Source organism: Stegodyphus dumicola, chromosome 6, assembly GCF_044657685.1.
Source record: "Stegodyphus dumicola isolate Sdum_Otavi_A_Nest chromosome 6, ASM4465768v1".
NCBI lineage: Eukaryota > Metazoa > Arthropoda > Arachnida > Araneae > Eresidae > Stegodyphus > Stegodyphus dumicola.
The window spans coordinates 216313721-216333321 of NC_140773.1; the positions used below are offsets into that span (position 1 = coordinate 216313721).

A 19601-nucleotide genomic window follows, 5' to 3' on the forward strand; every position below is an offset into this window, starting at 1 on the left:
CTACCACTTTACATTGTGCTGAATTGACCTAGGTCGTTGTGATCATAGTTCGTAAGTTCTGTCAAAGTATTGACTGCCGAATTCTCAATTTTCTCAAAAAAGTTGTGAGCATCCATTAGGATCTGCTCCAGTATTGGTTTAATTTTTAAATCTTCATAAATAATCGTATTTCTAACATACCAAGATGCATTAACCATCGCTTTTAGTATTTTGTTTTGCAGGAGGTTAATTTTCCTTTGTTCAGTCTTGAATGCAGTGGCCCAGGCCAGGGCTGCATAAAGCAAAATTGGTCTAATACGTTTAAGTTAGATTTCCGTCCTATGAGATTATAGAGGGACACGTAAGCTCTATTTGCTTTGTTAACTTGGTTAATTACATGGTCTTTTAAAGCTAAGTCGTTAATCAAGAATCACTACGGGATATTTAACATGTGAAAAGACTGGGATGATATCATTTCCAATTTTTATGTCATTATTTGTTCTCTCATTTTTCCTGTAACGCAGCGACAATGTTCATGTAGAGGTTGTTTAAAGCTAACTGCGGGCTTCTTGATTGCGACAAAATCATTGTGTCATCTGCATATTTTTAGTGTTTTAGACCCCAGTGGATTAGGTAAGTCATTTATAAAAATATTAAAAAGCTTTGATGCGATAACAGCCTTGCAGGGGACCCCACTTTGTATTACTTTCTTCTGTCCAACCCGAACTTGAAAAGTTCTTCTCTTCAGATAAGAAATCATGAGCTTCACAAAACTGATGTGGAATATGAAATTATTGATTTTATAGATCAGGCCATCATGCCAGACTCTATCGAACGCTTTCTCCAGGTCTAGGAAACATGCCGCAACTCCTGTCTTCTGGAATAAATTCTACAACATCAAGTACTTAGTGGGTCATGCTGTGGTGCTTTCTGAAGCCAAACTGCACTGGGTGGATCAGATGAAGGCATTCTAGGTGACTTGTGATAAGAGCTCTCTCGTATACTTTGCCAATCACCGGTAAAAGGCTGATGGGGCGATAACTGGTAGCTTCCGATGGGTTTTCCCCCCGGTTTTAAGATCGTAATAATTATAGTGTTTCCACTCAGAGGGGAAGTAGCAGTTTATTATGCACGCATTAAAAATGTTAGGAAGTAATGCAAAACATCTGTGGGGGAGGGCTTTCAAGGCTCGATTGTTTATCCCACGAAAACCTCAAGCTTTCCTGATGTTAAGTCTTTTAATGATATACTGAATTTCACCTGGTGAAACAAATTTAATAAAATCTTGGTTATCTTCCTTTGATGCTATTAATTTCATTTTTGATCTCCTCTTCATGTTGTGTGTCGGTCATAGGGTTTGGCTGAAAAGTCTCTTCCTCCGTATCAACAAAGACATTCACAATGCCAGCTGCGGAGTTGTGGGTGAAGCCCATGTGATTTAACGGTGTGATATGATTTGTATTTTCTTTCCGCATAGCATTAGCAATTTTCCAAACTGTTGTTTGTATCTGCACCTATGTTATCCAATAAATCTTCTCAACTGCGTGATTTAAAATCATTAATATCATTAGAAATTTTTCTGCTTAAATAATTAATTTGCCTTTTTAAGGTAGGGTCTTGAGTGATATTATACCTTTTCCTTAATATGTTCCTTTAGTATTTAGGATATCATCTGGCAGTTTTCTAGTGTATGAATCCTTACATTCACAAGGCAGAAGAACATTTTGAATTTTGGTAGATTTCGATTTCACCACAGTCTCTAAGTGGGGGATTGTAGGGCAGATTGTTCATATGTTCCGTGAATTGATTCCAGTTAACTTTAGTGTGGATTTTTGGCGGAGTAGGGTAGATAAAAATAAAAGATTACAGGAAAATGATCAGAAGAAAGCTCCTCCAGAACTTCTAAATAGGGGGTCTGGGTAATTCCTTTGAACAGAACAGTATCCAGGATGTCTCCATTATTCCCCAATTTTAAAATTCTTTCACTTTAGATAATTGAGTCAAAAAAGTTAGTTTTGCTATTAACCGAGCTCGATTTATTGGTGTCCTCTATACTTTTTTCCTGTTTGGTAGGACAGGGAAATCTTCCTTATTTAAGCTAAAAGTTTCTTTTTGCTTGGTTGCTTTGGGAGGAATTTTAGCTTTCCTAAATTTTGGGTATTTCTTGCGGGAACCATCGCAGAGGGCACGGCGTGCTGGTAGTTTTTCCTTTGTATCTTTGCAAGTATCCGTTTCATAGGGGCCTGCACTACATGGTCAGATGGTATTTCCGTAATGCTGACACCTGTGGCATTGCACAGGGCCAATTTCTTTCTTAAGGGGTTGTAGACATTATGGTGGTTGGATGTCTGCTGTCTTGGAGAGAGCACCCCGCATTTAGTTGCTGGAGTTGTTGTTGTTGAAGGTCTGGTGGCTGTATTTTCAGAGGCTATTGATGATCTGGCTGTAGCTTCTAGGGATGGCATAGATAAATGCCGATTACAAGAATATCCAATTCTCTCAATTTTTCTAGCTTCCATACTTTCCTGCTTCATTTTCTTTAGTTTCAACTAGGAATAGGGGCAATTTAATGACTTGACCGTCTCTGTAACTAGTAATTTGCCTGACTTTGCTAACAGGGATTTCGAGTTCTTTTAATTTTTGTTCAATTTCTCCTGGTTTTGTAGTGCGAGGTAATCTTTTGATTACAACTTTTATCTGCTTTCTAGAGTTAACTTGAAAAGGCACACAGTCTTTCTGAAACATGTCTGTTATTCCACGGTAATCATCTGAAGTTTTTGCACGAATCGTTAGTGTGTCTCCTGTCATCCCACCTTTATAATTTTTTATATTTAGCTTATCCTCAATTCTTGTTTTAATTTTCCCCCGTCTCCTGCAAATTCACAGAGTACGATGGGGTATGGCTGTTCTTTTGGGGGTTAAGAATTCTCCCTCTTCTGTGCTATCCATTTTATTATCATCAGATAATTTCGCAAATTTATTTTTCTGTCGGTGGTTCGGCTATTTCATTCTCCAAACGTGTTTCTCAAAACCCTCATCATTAATTACTTTTTTCTTTTTAACTCGTGTAATTTTAACATTTTCCTGATTCAGATCTTTCATTGTGCTAGTACTTTCCTGATTTTTGGCTTTAAGCTGAAAATCATTAAGTTTGATAGTTATCTCATGAATTCTCTTAGTAACCTGCAGAGCTTTTAAACCTGGAATTATTAGCTTTTCTCGTTCTTTAACCAGATCGTACAGTTGGCTAACTTCTGTCGGTGATAAATTCGTTTTAGATCCTGCTGTAATCATTCCACTTAGTGTTTGAAAGAACTTTGTTAGCTATTTAGAGAATCAAAAAGTTATGGAGCATTTTTTGTCATAATTTTTCAGAATGCAGTGCCCTTCATTTGTTTTCGAATAAAGTTGCATATTCTATATGACATCTGATAGTACTTTAAAGACTAGTGCGAGTACTTTTAAGAGCGATAAATAATTGAATTTAGCTTTACAAAACCAAGCACATATGAGCCCACACATATGGATCAATGCCCTGACTTAAAATGTGTGTTACCTTTCATTTTGGGGGAAGTAAACTTTGAAAATTCAATTGTTTTAATTCACATTATGAAAAAGTAATACTAGAAAATTACTTCATATTTTTATGTATTTAAAACGTGTTTTTAATTTTTTTTTTTTTTATCTTTTTGGAATACCTTCTAAAAATTGGATGTGTAAACTACTAAAACTATTTTCTGCATTATTCAGATTTTTGGTCGGTTTTAAATTCTCTACTATAAAATAGTTTTTTAATCTTTCTAAATTATATATAGTCTATCTAAAAAATTTTTAGAGGAAACTGCAGATCTTTGGAGTTTTGCTTCATAAATTTTAAACATTCCTGTATAAAATTTATACAATTTAACAGTTTCATAACTTGACATATTTAATGCAAAATTTTAACAATTGTGCTCACAGAAAAGCTTAAAACTGTTGTGTATAGTTACACTTTTATTTACACTTCCACTTTACCAACAAAAGTACTTAATATAAAACATTTTTTTAAACCAAACTGAGATAAATAGATAAGCTTTATTAGAACAAAATTTATTAACAATATTTAAAGTGTTATTCTTAAATAGTTGTAATTGTGTTTTATCTAAATAGAACATTGATTGTCAATTAAAAAAATTCCAAAATTGAAGATTTTGATTATGAAATAGTAAGCCAACAAATAGAGACAAGACTAAGAGTTAATTGCAATTTCAAAAAATCTTTGTTTTAGAAAAAAGATTAAAAAATATCATTAAACTTAGTCATTACTATCACTTTCATCTAGAGATTTGCATTTTTTCAGCAAGCTTTGCATGGACAGCTTCATGTGGCGATTTAGATCGATGTAATCTTCTAAAGCATCATTTACTATGCCTAAAAACATAGACGGCCATAGCCGTTGAAAGACTAAACGTTTTTTTGTGGTTTCTTGAACGTAACTCAAATTTTTCTCCACAATCTTACTCCCTGTCGTTTTGTATCCAGGTAAAGAATACTGAAAGAGAAAATACACTTGATTACAATTGCATCAATTTGCAGCAACACAGATAAGTACATTGAAGTGCCAAAAAATACTAGTATAGATGAATTTTTGGAAAATGCACCAACAGTTACTTGCTAGGTTCGTATAAATGTATATGAATAAATAATAAAGTACACATATAAAATGATAGGTATTACAGAAGTTTTATATTAGTTATCCACACATCTGATGTAAGCAATTCTTCATGTGGCATACATAATATTTGGAGTATAAAGATGGGCATTCCAAAAAGGCGAAATTTGAATTTTTTACATTTTTAAATGGTGTACCGGTGGCTTGGCAAATGCGGTCAAGAGCAGGAGACTAACGTTAATTACGGAAGGGGAAAGTAAACGGCTGTGTTAGGGATCATAAGAGGAGATATATTTTTTTTAAATGTGTTTTTAGGTCTCATTCAGTATCAGTATATCATTAACGTAATTAATGAAAGCCATTTGAAACCAAAATAGGATTTGCACTAGTAAATTATAGTTAAGAATAATGGCCCCCATTGTTCTGATTATTACTAGAATAATTTAAAAGATTAAATCCGATAGTATCTTAAGATGTTTTTGCAGTTGGAAAAACAAGAATATAACTCATTTTGATTCACCTTTGTTTTCTTCATGAATGACGAATATCTGTTTGCCATACACGTCATCAAATAGGTAATAAGTGTTCAATCCATAAGATTATAAGTATTGATTAACATATCCTATCCTATAACTTCTAATTGAGGCTTTCTAAGAGCAACCCCCTTAATTTTGACTCGCAGCTTTTAATTTTAGACTAAAATATGGGCATAGAAACACTGTGGCATGAGAGTGCCTAGTAATAATTATTTTAGCGTCGCTAAAAATCATTTTCTGGATTCTCATATTGATTTTTTTCCAAAAAATATTAAAAGCTGCAATTGACGAGTATGAGCAATGCATAATACATACATATACAGTCAAAAGTCGTTAATCCGGACTCGTCGGGACTTCAGCGATTCCGGATTATAGATCATCAGTTTAAATCTGGTAAAATGGCATGCAGAAATTATAAAATTAAAAAATGAAACCGTAATTTACGAAATAAAGAACAATTATGATTTAAAGGGTATCAAAATTTACAAAAAAAAAAGCTTAATATTTATTTGTTTACTTTATTAAACATTTCTTTCAATGTAAGTTGTTTAAGTTGCTTCGTTTTTTATGTTATAATACATTCTCTTTAATTCTATAAACAGACATAATTTCTTGTTCAGTTAAAAAGTTCCGCTGTTCAAGTGATATAATTGCTGTGTCGAGAATACCGACTAAGACTAATTTGTCAATCGCAATTTTTTCGTTTTCAATTATCTCTGTCACTTTCTTCGCTATCGGAAGCGAATTATAATGACGAGGCATTTGATTTAAATCATATCAAAGACGAGATGAAATACTACATTGAGTAAGCAATTATAAGCCAAATAAAATAAAAACATCTGCCCTTAAGATAAGGATAGTGCTGACAGATCAACTTCCAATTCAATGCACGCCGCGGCAGCGTTAAAGATAAACGTTAAAGTTTAGATAAACTTTATCCATTTTTTGCAGCAATTCCACTTTTTGTTTAATGGACTCCGAAAGTATCCTTTACATATTAGTAAATATATATCGGAAATTCTATTTGACATAATCGAAAGTTCAAGCTTACTTTTATAAAATTGCTCTATAAGTCTGCAAAAAATAATAATCCGGATCCAATTCGAAGATTAAGGAACAATGCAATCTGCAACATTAACTGAAATAGATAATTTTAGCTTAGCTTATCCTGTCCGTTATACATTAAACGCGCATTCGTAAACGTATTTTGCGCACACGCAAATTAGCAGCGGTGAAGGTCTTACGCGACGCATGCGCAGAAAGTTTGTAGCTTTGAGGTCCGAATTAACGACTTTTGACTGTATAACGTAAGCATACGATAAAGAAAAATGAACCCCCAACAAAAGCTAATCGACTGCTATTGAACTCTAAAGAGGGGTTTATCAGAGGGAAAATGGCAATTAAAATTACATTTAATTGATTTTAATTATTTATTTACTGTATCGATTTATTACTTATTGTAATGGATTGGAATATTTGAATATGAATTAGCTGAATATTTATTTAAGAAAAATATTATGACTGCGAGAATAGGAAAAAAAAAACATTTTTTGAATATTTACTTTCTTATAAAATGCAGATGAATTCATTTTTACTCAACGAAAATCAAAATTTAGTAGCTAATTAATCTGTCATGTATCAAGCACTTTAGTTCAGTGATCCGTATTAATGTGTTTTAGTTTTAAAAAAAAATTTAAATGCTTCAAGAATAATTAGAAAAGGGCATAATTCTCTTCTTATACTTAAATTCTTCAATAAAAAGACTGCATTTTCAGCTATAACCAAGTGAAATAATTTTCTAAATGTAATTCAAAGCATGAAAAATAAGGTACATAAACAGCTTAGAAATGGAACTAGCATTGAGATTCTCTTTAAGAAATATGGTGAAGCTTAACAAAATCTACGAAGTGAAGTAATTCCGTAGAATATTTTCTAACTCTTTATGATTAAATTGCACTCAATTATACTTTATAAACGACATGTAAATACTATTTAATGTATGTGGGGGGGGGGCTCACTAGCGGCTGAGCTGTAAAGTCGTTGAACTCTGGCAGGTCGATCCGGGGTTCGAATCCGGATCGACGGGGATGGCTGTATTGGCGTTTTCGAGGTTTTCCCCACGTGTAACGTGCATGAGAGTCATTTTTGCTTAGAAAGTTCTCCACGAGGCACCCTTACCCTTAGGCAAATAACCGTCAAATGCTTTGCTATAATCAAACAAACCAGACCAAACAATAGATATATAAATAAGTAGCTTAAAAAACTGCTATATTTTACGTATACTTATCAAGTAGTATTTCAATATATATAATGATTAAAAGAAAGGAAAAGTCGGATCCTAACTGATTGTATATAATGTAATCCCTATGAAGGCCCTAACAATTCTTTCTCACTTAAAGTCCTAACCCAAAAAGAGAACAAATTAAACTTCAGATACGTATACAGTACTCAATCTAATACAAAATATAAAAATAAAATATGTACGAAACCTAACTCACTATTTATATTGATATACATATGGTAATGAATATTGTTTAATAAAGATATTTTATACCTTGTTCTATATTTGGTTCCATTAATATATACATATACATAGATATATATAATTTAAGGATTATAGTAGTAGTTAATACTACTACATATAAAGCACAAAAGTGCATCAATAATGTATTTTTCAGCAGTCTAGTTTGCGTTATTTTATTCATAAGTCTCAAATAAAAACAACTATTGTTTATATGTCATTAGAAAATTAACCAAAAAGCAGCGACCACAATGTAATTAAGAAACAGTCCTTAGCCGTGAAAAGGTTGAAAGCATTCGGTTATGACTATTATCTCACATACTCAGCTACTTCGCATACATGGAACATAGCATTCGAAATTAAAAACTCTGATATTTACTACAAATTCATTCGTGTAACAAATATGTCTTTCTACACCTATGGCTTTAAAAAAAGATGTTATTTATCTTACAGTTTATCGTTAAGTAATACATTTTCATTGTACAAAATTGCATTCATTCGAAGAATTCAATTTCTATTTTCCTCTGTATAAAACTGAATGTAGAGAAGTTAGATGTTTAAATGACCCCCACATTTCCTCTAGACCACGAGCAAAATTATCCCTTACGTTTCAGCCCCCCTGTGAAAAAAGGGGTTCTAAATTTACGACCTGACCGCATATGAGGGTATTTCGGTGTACCATGCCTGTATGACTGCAAAACTTTATAACAATAATGTGATATAATAGAGTCTAAGAGTCTATAACAAACCAAACTATACTTGATGAATGTATGACACACAGTTATGTAGCTTATCTGATCTTAGGTTTGATTGAAACAAGTAGCTGGGTTTGGTTTATTTAATTATGTCAAAGCCTCGAGGGATATCTGCCTAAGGAGGATTTTCTAAAGGAAACTGACTCATATATACGTTGGATTCGAACCGAACTATTAGTGTTCAGCGACTTGGCCATAGTAGTAGCTCAGATTAGCAAGTCCAAGCTACTATTTCTTACTGTTTCAGTTTTCAAATAGGAAAGATCTCTATGCAGAGAAAAGCTTATGAATCTATGGATTTCATGTTCAACTATACTGACTGGTGGATCTGTAATGGAGAGAGGATCTCTTAAGTACAGTCAAAAGTCGTTAATCCGGACTCGTCGGGACTTCGGCGATTCTGGATTATAGATCATCAGTTTAAATCTCGTAAGATGGCATGCAGAAATTATAAAATTTAAAATATGAAACCGTAATTTATGAAATAAAGAACAATTATGATCTAAAGGGTATCAAAATTTACAAAAAAAAAAAAAGCTTAATATTTATTTGTTTACTTTATTAAAGATTTCTTTCAATGTAAGTTTTGGGCTGGGATGAGGATTAAAACAGCAACATGATCACAAGTTTTAACAGGTCATCCAAAATTTCTCAGAAGAAACAGGAGATGTTTTGTGAAATTTATTCTGCAGAGAAAAATTTCATCTTTAACTTCTACATGAAATTAACTTTAATATGTAATATACTGCACCCTATTTGCATGCATGGGAAAATTTTAATTTCAGTGTTTACTCCTCGAAAGAGAGACAGACTTGGACATTCCATGATGCTGTAAAGCAGTGGTTCTGTACCTCCTTTGGCCCATGCAACCCTTTCACCACAGCACCACCCCTCCTTTCCAAAACTTGATAATTACATTTATGCACTTAAGTTTTAGATTATTTTCTAATATGTTTTATAAATTAAACAGTACAAAAAATGTTTGTAAGTACCAAAACTTGAGCGAAAGCAGTTTTTTACACACATAAGCTAAAACTTAATAGCTAAATAAAAGGGCTGACCATATTCCTGGTTGAGAACCCCTGCTGAAAAATATATATATATATATGCTGATGTGCACAGTATCTTACATTAAGTTTTATCACAGAAATGAAAAATGCATAATTTGTAATTACAAACCTCAAAATCTGGATTATAAGTAAACACAGCTTTCATCACTTCTGGTGCAACTTGACAATCGGGTTGCCTTTGCAAACTATTTGGTGAATATCCTTTTTCTTTCAAAAACATTTGCTTTACTCTAGAAGTAAAAACATTGGTTTACTCAATAAAAGTTTACTTATAATGTTGCATTATTAATAATTAAATAAAGATTTAATAACAATTTAATTAGTTTGGCAATTTAAAGTTAAGCAGTTAACAGGCAATTTAAAGTAAACAATTGTCAAAAATTAAAACTTACCTAGGACTATTTAATAGAGAAGATAACCTATACTTTGGAAGTAACAGAGATGCTGCAAAGCCAAGCCCACCAAAAATATCTTCAGCTTTCACTCTTTCTAATTCTGTTACCTGTATGCACAAAATAATATTCTATTATAAAACAGAAAAGTATTTTTTCATAAATTTAGATTTATTAGATAGATTATTAAAAAATAAAATGCTTAAAATGGCATTTTACAAATAAAAAGGTTAAAAGTCAATTAATCCAAATAAAAGTATTTATTATTTACTAAATCTTTGATATACGATTCTCCCTGCTTTATGATTTATTTTTAAAAAAACTATATTGGCATATTTTTCAATTCACACACATTTAAAAAAAAGGGGTTTGCTTTTATGAAGACAGGAGAAAAGTGAAAATATGGTTCAGCATTTATTCAATGCAATTATTGAATAAAAATAACATTAATTATGATAGAATACATATATTTATGGAAGATTTTGTATGCTATGTTGATTATGTGAGAACTACTACTCTGCAGAAAAATATAGCAGTCAAACTTAATATAACAGCATTTTGCATCAATCGCAGACAAATAATTTTGATTTTTGACATAGGGCCATGGGCCATTCAGGCACAGATATTGTTGTAGACACAGTGATAATATAAATGACAATAATAGATGATCTCTGTTTTCTCTCTTAAAACACAGACACTTCATCTCAATTTTGTTATACCTCAATGCACATCACTATTTACAACTTTCAGTAAACTCTTCTCTATCATTTCAGTTTTGGAAGCTGATACTATATTGTAATGTTATTTCTATTAAGCCTCTGAGTGACACAGAATTTTAGATATGTATTGAAGACCTGTATTCAAACAGCATATATTAGTTGAATTGTATAATTACTTATTTTAATATCTATTTTCATAAACTTACATTAAGATGATATTTACATTATTAAAGAAATTTGTGACAAACAGATTCAGAGCTTTTCTTGTAATGGACAGATTATAATTAGGACTGCAGCCTACTTGGATGACAATTTGCAAAGAGATCCAAGTAAGGTTTGCAGCACTGATGCAATTCATTAACAAAAGACTTTTGACACAATTTAAGTAAAGTGGGCCCATAAGATAGTAATATGGGAAGAGGGACATGAGAATGTCCATAGCTTCTTCCCATACAAATTAACAGTAACTGCTTCAATTTATAACAGTTTGGTTCACAAAATGTCCAAGAGAAATACTCTGTTAATACAATATTTTATATTATTTATCATAAATCAAAAATTGTCACTATGATATATCCATTACAGTTGATACTATCATTATTTTCTCTTACTCTAAGCAAATTCGGAGAGAGGCAATGGATGTGTGTGTGTGCATAGTGTTGTTTAAAGCTGGTTTACTTTCTGAGAGTGATCAGTATTTATCTGTTATGACCCAAAGGCATCATTTAAAAAAGTGGCAATTAAATAGCAAACCAGAAGGATGAGTAAACAAAAACAAAGGTCACCTATGACCTGAATATCCATCAATCAAGGACTAAAAACCACATTTTAAATAGTTAGTAAATAGCCTGTTCAAAGGTAGCCAAGAGCAACAACTGCATCTAAAAGTTTGTTTTCTGTCCCTGCCAGCATAATGGGGGGAGGGGGAATTGAGGTAATTGAAATTCAGGTTGCCGATAGAATTTGAATGAATCATTCTACTGCTGACTAAAAGCTTAATGACCTAATGGGGAGAAAAATGATTTGTGTCCCATTCACTTCATTTTCCAAGAAGGGCCATTTAAGATGGTGGTGACAAGAGCATGTCCAGGATCCAAGCCTAGGGAAAAGAAGGGGGGGCAAATGACTTTAGAATTCAGAAATTAAATTTGACTGAAATATGCTTATCAGTAGTCAAGTGGACAGACAGCTGAGCAGTAGATATCTGGCCCAAGAGTTTGAATTGCAGTGTGCTGGCCAGCTGCATTAGCATTTCCGTGATTTTTTGCAAGTATACAGGTAAGGCTAGCGGCATCAGCACTTACATGATTTTTTGCAAGTACACAGGTAAGATGAATACAACCGTTTCTGTTAGAAAATCCTCCTTAAAGACATCCCTTCCCTTAGGCAGAAATGATTAAATAATTACATGTGGGACCCATAAAAAATATTTTTGAGTAATTTAAATAATATCTCCTTGATAAAATATCCTTTTATATGTAAGACTATTTATCTTTTAGATCAGCTTATGAAATCCTATCCAAGATTACATATGGATGAACGTAAATATTCAAAATACACTCTTTTGCAAAAAAATCGAAGCACCACGAAGGAACGTGGTTGGTTTTGATGAAATTGAATATGTGTATAGCTCATAGACAGATAACAAAATGATTAAAAAATCAAGGTCATAGTACCTGTTGCCGGCTCACAATCACTCATTGAGTGTTCAAATTAGTAGTTGATCGAAACTCCCCTGGCAGCAATGCATGCTTGAATTCCTCGAGGCAAGGAGTGGTAGAGGTTCCTAATGTCATCCTGATGAATGCCCGACACATTCTGCCAGGCATTCATCAGTTGTCGCTCCAGATTTATGATATTTTGTGGTGCCTGAATCTGGCGGCCTACCCTGTCCCAGACATGCTCGATTGGTGAAAGGCCTGGTGACCAAGAGTATCGACCACGCGGAGACAGTCCAGAGACTAGCCCAATCAGCCTTTGTAAAACAAACCGCTGGCCCCGTCCTCTCCAAACACGAACACGGTGGTCATCTGCTTCAAAAGTCAAGCGGGATCCATCGCTGTACACTATATGATGCCAGTCTGATCGGCTGCTACACCACTCCAGACGACGCTGCCGATGTTGTGGGGTCGAAGGCAAATGTCTTAAAAGCCTCTGTGAGCATAACCACGCCTCAAACAAGCACCATGAGATGGTGGATGGTACCATGTCGATGGTATACACATGGCTGTAGTGTGTTGAATAGTCGACAATGATACCGTTGGGGCGATTCGGGCCTGGCGGACAATCATCCAATCTTGCCTCGCATTTGTGCTCCTTGACCTTCCAGAGCCTTCATCGGCAATTTCCTTGTAGCAACCATTGCTGCCAACATCTTTGCACAGTGTCTGTATGCTGCAGGTGGTGGCCTACTGCTCGGGATGACCACCCAACTTCACACAAACCTACAGTGCGACCACGTTCGAAGTCGTTTAGTTGTCTGTAAGGTCTTTGATATCATCATAATGGCATTTTTAGTAGCTTCTTTATGGAATTACAATGGCAGCAACAAAAAAAAAAAAAAAAAAAGATAAATTTTCTGCCTCTGTTACTGGTTCTATACTTTGCAAATTGTGCATTAGAAATGCATGCAATGATTGAAATTCGTGTTCATTTACCTTGAAACTTTGATCATGTGCATGTTCGATCAAGATATTTTTGCATACCAAATTTCGTCACGAACACAAAAGTCCTTCTTGGTGCTACGAACTTTTTGCAAAAGAGTGTAGAACAAACTTCGAAATTCAATAAGAACTTTTTATACTGCATTAAACTCTCTTTAACCCCTTAACTGCCACGGGCGTATATATATGACTTGCTCAGCCTACGTGTTATGTGTTAACTGCTCCGGGCTTATATATACACCCTTCCAAACTACTATCATTTGCTTTGCACTGCTGCCCGTAAAATTATTTGCAAAGCTTTGGAATGCAACACCACAATGACAAAGTATGCGAAGGAGGATACTATTTAAGAGGGGTGTGTCTAAAGCAGTGAAAGTAATGACTGCGCAGTATTAGCTGGTGTTTTTCGAGTTAAACTTTTTTTTTTTTTTTGTGTTTGTTCTGTGTCCTTCGTTTTTGTTTTCTTTTTGTACTAGGTTCCGTATGCGAAGGAGGATACTATTTAAGAGGGGTGTGTCTAAAGCAGTGAAAGTAATGACTGCGCAGTATTAGCTGGTGTTTTTTGAGTTAAACTTTTTTTTTTTTTTTGTTCTGTGTCCTCCGTTTTCGTTTACTTTTTGTAGTAGGTTCCAGGAATAAAGAAAGATATAACGGATGTTTCAAACCCAATTTATTGTTGTTGAATTAATTTTTGATGAACTGCTTGTGCTTCATATTGTTACTGAAAGTAACCGTTTTGTAGACGAGTATATGACCTTGCAAACGAAAAATCAAGAACAAAATCGTGGCATTCAACCAGTTCAGAAGAAATATATGTTTTTTTAGGCATACTGATTTCACAAGAACACTGAAACCTGGTATTACACTTTACTGGTCTAAAAATGAATTGATCAAAGCTCCATTTTAGGGATCTTTTTCATTATACTTACATCTTTTTATTATACTTTTACTCAAAACATTAAATTTTGTGCATTCATTTTTTTATTTTATTCTTCATTTTGTGAAAATAAACAGTTTTTAGAAAGTAAAACTTGCACTTATTTTTCCACTAATACATCGCATAACTATGCGCACCTGTGTGAAAAACTGTGGCACTGGGAAATGAATCTTGTGCATTTTCCGCTGCAGTTAAGAGGTTAAACAAATAAAAATAGGTTGATAATAAATATTAACGAAAAAACATAATGAATTTCGTGAAACCTGAGAGTAATCAAAATGTAAACAAACTTTAAATCAGATTTTGATCTCAATAAATGTTTAAAATATTTGCAGAAAATGTTTTTAGTTACTCACAGTGGTACCATTTATCAGCTCAATGGTAGGACTTAACCTATAAATTGCATACATTCTCCAAAAAGACAACTGAAGTACAGGATTTCCTTCACTCTCAATTGTTAGAGTTTTAAGTCCAGGAATTTGACCTAAAGCATTAAGTTGTGACAAAGATTCTATACAAGTGCATTCAAAAGAAGCTGCCTAGAAAACATTTAAAGATCATTATTAGAATAATGCAAAAATTTTACAATATACGATTTAAAAAAAAAAATTCTATTCACGTACACCTACAATTTCAAGTTTTATTATGGTGACCACTGAAGCAATCATTTTATAAAAGTTGTAACTGATTAGAAAAGGAGGGCAAACCAAAAAGTTGGCATGAAAATTATTTCAGTTTTGAAAGTTTATAAAAAATCTTAAAGTGCAACTTTTTTATTTTCCGTTTTTTGAACACAATGAAATGAAAAGTTTAAGAAATCTTTATATTTCAGAGGTTTTTCTCCCTTCATAATTTTTAAAGTATTAAGTTAAGTTTAATTACTTAAGTTGTTCCCAAGTATTTTCAGAAAAACACAATTTCTATCAAATGATTACTACAAACTTGCCAATAAAAGTTTACAAATCCAACACAAGATAAATTCAGGCTTCTAACATTTTTTTACTCTTAAGATACAAATGACTAAAATTACAGACAGCATCAAAACTCTCAAATGTTGCCAAGAGAAATGTAAATCACACCTGCTGCAACACTGTTTGCTACTCTACCCTAAATTATTTTTTCCAGATTCATTGATCTTCTGCCTGACTCCACAGCATTATAAAGATTGACACAGCTTAGCCATGCAGATCTTAGAAGCCAATTTTAGACCTAAAACACATTAATTATTGTTCCAAGCTATGCCAGGATACTAACAGCTTAGGGAGGTGGTGGAATATCTTACCTAAATAAACCATCTCCTTTAAGATTTATATGACAAAGTGGCTTTTTAGATATGCTACAGTATTTAAAGGCCTAATCAAGTCAAACTAATGGAATTTTGAAAAATTTCCTTACAGCACCATCTTAACAAAATCAACTTAGTAGACTATGACATCTTTTATTATGACAAAAATTTTTAGACTATGACAAAAATTTCCTTACAGCACCATCTTAACAAAATCAACTTAGTAGACTATGACATCTTTTCATCAACACAGTGCAGCAGGAAACAAGATTCTTCTGATCACAAAATTCAGCATTATTCTGTAGACTGACTTCTGATGCTTCTGCCTCTAGACAAAGTGCTCAGATAATGCATACTTAGCAGTGGCAAATAAATAGGATTTTTTCAGAGGTTTACAATGCAAGTCTTCCTTCTGATCATTTATGTTCCATAAAAACACAGTACTCAGTTAAAATATAAATTGCACTTATATGGGTCATCTAAAAAAGCTCAGGTATTAACAGCACATAGACACATGCCATGTACATGCTGGTTATGGCAATGGTTATATCCATCAATGATAGATTACTATCTCCCCAAAAACAGTATGATCCAATCTTACCAGTAAGTAATACATCCAGGATCAAAGTTATACACGTTGTCCAATTCATTCATTTTTGTCAATTCTGATATAGATTTTGACCTGTTTATAGCTTATGTTTGTTTCATTTGAGTTTATGTTTCTTGTTCTATTCTGCTCAAGAATGCTATTATATATTTTTCATCCCTGCTGTTTCTATTATTTTATTATTCACTATATAAACTACATCTAATGCAAAATAATTTAATTTTATCGGCCATTACAATTCACTACTTACAATGGCTTTCAACTTTATTTTTTATAATTTTCCAAGAATTTCTGATACCATCCACTGCTAAATTAGGTAAAAAGCAACCTTAGATTGGCACAGGTTTTAAATAAGATTAATAGTATAGATTATGATTATAGAGCTTTATAGATTTCAAAGGTGAGTGACAAAGGTCCCTCTTCTTCAGAAGCAAAATTTCTACTCTAATCTGAGATCATCCTTATACCCCAAATTTGACATTTTTACACTACGTTTCACGTCCATGTAAATTAATAATTGTGACTGAATGCCATTCATTACTTATTGTAACTAAATATTTTAACATAAATCCATTTCAAACTTTAGTAAATTTCCCTCTTTATTTATAAAAAATCTCGGTCAATAACAAATAGTTTAAAAATATAAAAACATTACCTAGAAAATGGAGCACACTCCCACTCCATCAAGATAATACTTAATGTCAATTAAAAAAAAACTACCTTATTCAAAAACTGTCTGTTTCCTTTAAAATATTTACTCTTCATTGATTAAATAAATCTTCATTTAATACACAGTTTCATTTACAACATTTTAATAAAAACCTACAAGCTTATAGAAGCTTTAACTGCTGAAACTCATGCACTGTTCACATTAACTTGACACTGCATCTATAGAAATGAATATTTACTATCAAACTTCAGAATTCTTCTATGGTTTTCACATCTGCTTAACCCTTAGATGTGCCCTGAAACCACCAATTTCTGAATTTTTCTCACTCTTCTTTCCAAACTTTTTGAGGAAAAACCAATTGATTATTTATCTTTTACCTATAAATAATGCAAAATGAGAGCAGAACCAAATCTTTTTAGGTCTTAGTATTTCAAATCGGATGCCTTTTAAAATTTGTTTTCAATAAGACAAAATAATTTACTTTTATTAATATAAGCATCTTTAAATTTCAAAAGTTATTAATCGCAGGTCATTATTTCTATCATAAACAATAAAAATACAGCAAAAATTAATCTGCATATATAAACAACCTATGTATATTTATGGCATTTGCTTTGTGGTTTCAGGACACGACCACTGAGCAGCTAGAACATTGTGTTACAGTGCTCACAATTCCCTACAGGCTCAGTGGTCGCACCCTGAAACCATTGCTCTTCACAATGGTATTTGCTGCTTTCAAATAGGAATGTTTATTTTTACCCAGATAATTATAAGGGGTTTAGAAACCAGAGAGCTATTTTATTACTAAACAATACATGCACCTGTCCAGAGGAAAAGTCTTTCATTTTCAGAGATTTTCTCTGAACTCAACACGCTTGCTTCCTAAGCTAGTAGTATGATTTTCTAAATTATTTTCTGTGGTTTAAATAAAATGCAATTATATTTTTCGATAATTAAAACTAGAAATTGCATAATATGCATATTATAATGAAAATTTAAAATATTTAACACAGAATATATTCCAGTAAAATGCAAATCCTGGCAGTGTACATTTTGTAGCGCTAGGGAGAAACCTCATAGAATAAGATGCATGATGCATGTGCGAAACGTGCAATATTGGCTTATGGATGTACCAAAAAGAAAAAAAAAAAGCTTTGAACAGTTTCATAAAAAATAACTTTGTTCTTTTGCATTTTTTTTTTTTTTTTTTAATTCTACTGGGTCTATTTTATATATTTATTCGAACTTCTTTATTAAGTACATTCTTATGTTTTCATTGCTGTAGAAAAATTAAATAAATGTTTAATTTTTCATTTTTTCTGATGATTTACTTTATAATACAAAGTAAAAAATTTACATATAATGCAAATTTTGTTTAATTTGCAAATTTCGTCATTCATTGGAAATGCGCATTGAAAAAGGTAAGTCGTTTTTTCCTACTAAATCATTCAGTTTCAAAGTCCTAGACAAGCGCTAGTTTTACAGGGAGACCACCAACCACAGATCAGTGGGCGAGAGTATATATTTTTTTAATTCATATATTATTTGTCTCTAGGATTATAATATTCAATTTCTACAGTTTTTAAGTTAAAACATTGTAAAAATAACATCACGTGCATCAAAGGGTTAATAATGTTAGCATTTCCTTTTGTAATGCTAGCCTGCATTCCATGTTGGAAAATGCTATTTTTCAAATAAAACAGGACATAAGTATTTTCTTTAATGAAAGAAATCCATGATATTTCTTGTAGTCTTCTGCTTCACTATTAAAGATAGCTGTGAGCTACTTTTGTGATGTTTTTAAGTCTTGGCTAAAAGTATTATAGTTGAAATAAGAATATATCTAATAGATTTTTTGAAGTCTCACTCTTATAGAAGCATCAAAATAGCATCAAAAATAATTTCGTGTGATAAAATAGAAAATCTTTCCAGTCATAAATGCACATTGCAATTGTTAATGCATCGGCTACTTATGTTGCTTATAGCAACAGATACAACTTACCCATAATTACTTTATTAATTTTAACTAGAGTTAGCTACTTTTTTCAGCTGTAATTTAAGTTTTTCATATCTAATGTCAAGGTAAAATGTTTAAGCTTACCTTTACACTTCTGTATATGTGTTTTACATTACAAAACAAAATTCTGCAAACAAAACTTCCATCTCCTTTTCTTACTCATTTAGTAAAAAATGTGTTTTAATAATGCAACATCAAAATAAAATGCATAACCTAAAAACATATTGATAAATTCTCATGGAAATTTTATTGAAATAAGTCTTTTAATATTATTTCATTGTACTTACTTCAATATTTGGAAACTGAGTTTTCATTTTGCCTAAAAGATGACAAATTGTGTCAAAAACAATAAAATGGAAGCACACTGTGTGGATAAGAGAAACAGTCTGAGGTGCCCAGGTATTGCTTATTGTAGTTGCTACAGCACCAGGACCATAAAGTTGCAAATTTCCAAATTCAAGTTCAGCTAGATATGTCAATCTTGAATCGGCAACTTCCAAATCCAGAGCAATAGAGGTTCTTGATTTCTTACTAAAAATAAAAGAAAAACAGTAGCATATTTTTATTCAGTAAAAGTCTAACAAAGTAATGCATATTTTGTATAAAGAGTCATAATTTTGCTTCCTTAATGAAAGATTTAAAATGAGTCACAAAGAAATCTTACTTAGCCTTTAGTAAATCGTAACTCCTTTTTTGGGACTTTTGTTTTGATTTTTTAGATTTTAGATTAATGCCATTAGAAACAACTTTTGGCCTTCCACCATCACATTCATTACATTCACCACCTTGTCCACCACTA

The 19601-nt window shown here is 32.5% G+C and overlaps 1 protein-coding gene across 3 annotated transcripts in view; it reads right to left on the reverse strand.

Moving 5' to 3' along the window:
- Positions 1 to 4034: 4034 nt before the first annotated feature.
- Positions 4035 to 19601, reverse strand: part of LOC118202927 (leucine-rich repeat-containing protein 49-like) — a 65254-nt gene continuing 49687 nt past the window's right edge. For all 3 annotated transcript variants that reach the window (XM_035375143.2, XM_035375142.2, XM_035375140.2), the window contains 6 exons: positions 19467 to 19598; positions 19090 to 19333; positions 14580 to 14762; positions 9905 to 10014; positions 9622 to 9742; positions 4035 to 4510 (listed from right to left, as the gene is read on the reverse strand). In XM_035375143.2, coding sequence (XP_035231034.1) covers positions 4274 to 4510; positions 9622 to 9742; positions 9905 to 10014; positions 14580 to 14762; positions 19090 to 19333; positions 19467 to 19598 — 1027 coding nt within the window. In that variant the 3' untranslated portion in view covers positions 4035 to 4273. The remainder of the gene's footprint in view (positions 4511 to 9621; positions 9743 to 9904; positions 10015 to 14579; positions 14763 to 19089; positions 19334 to 19466; positions 19599 to 19601) is intronic.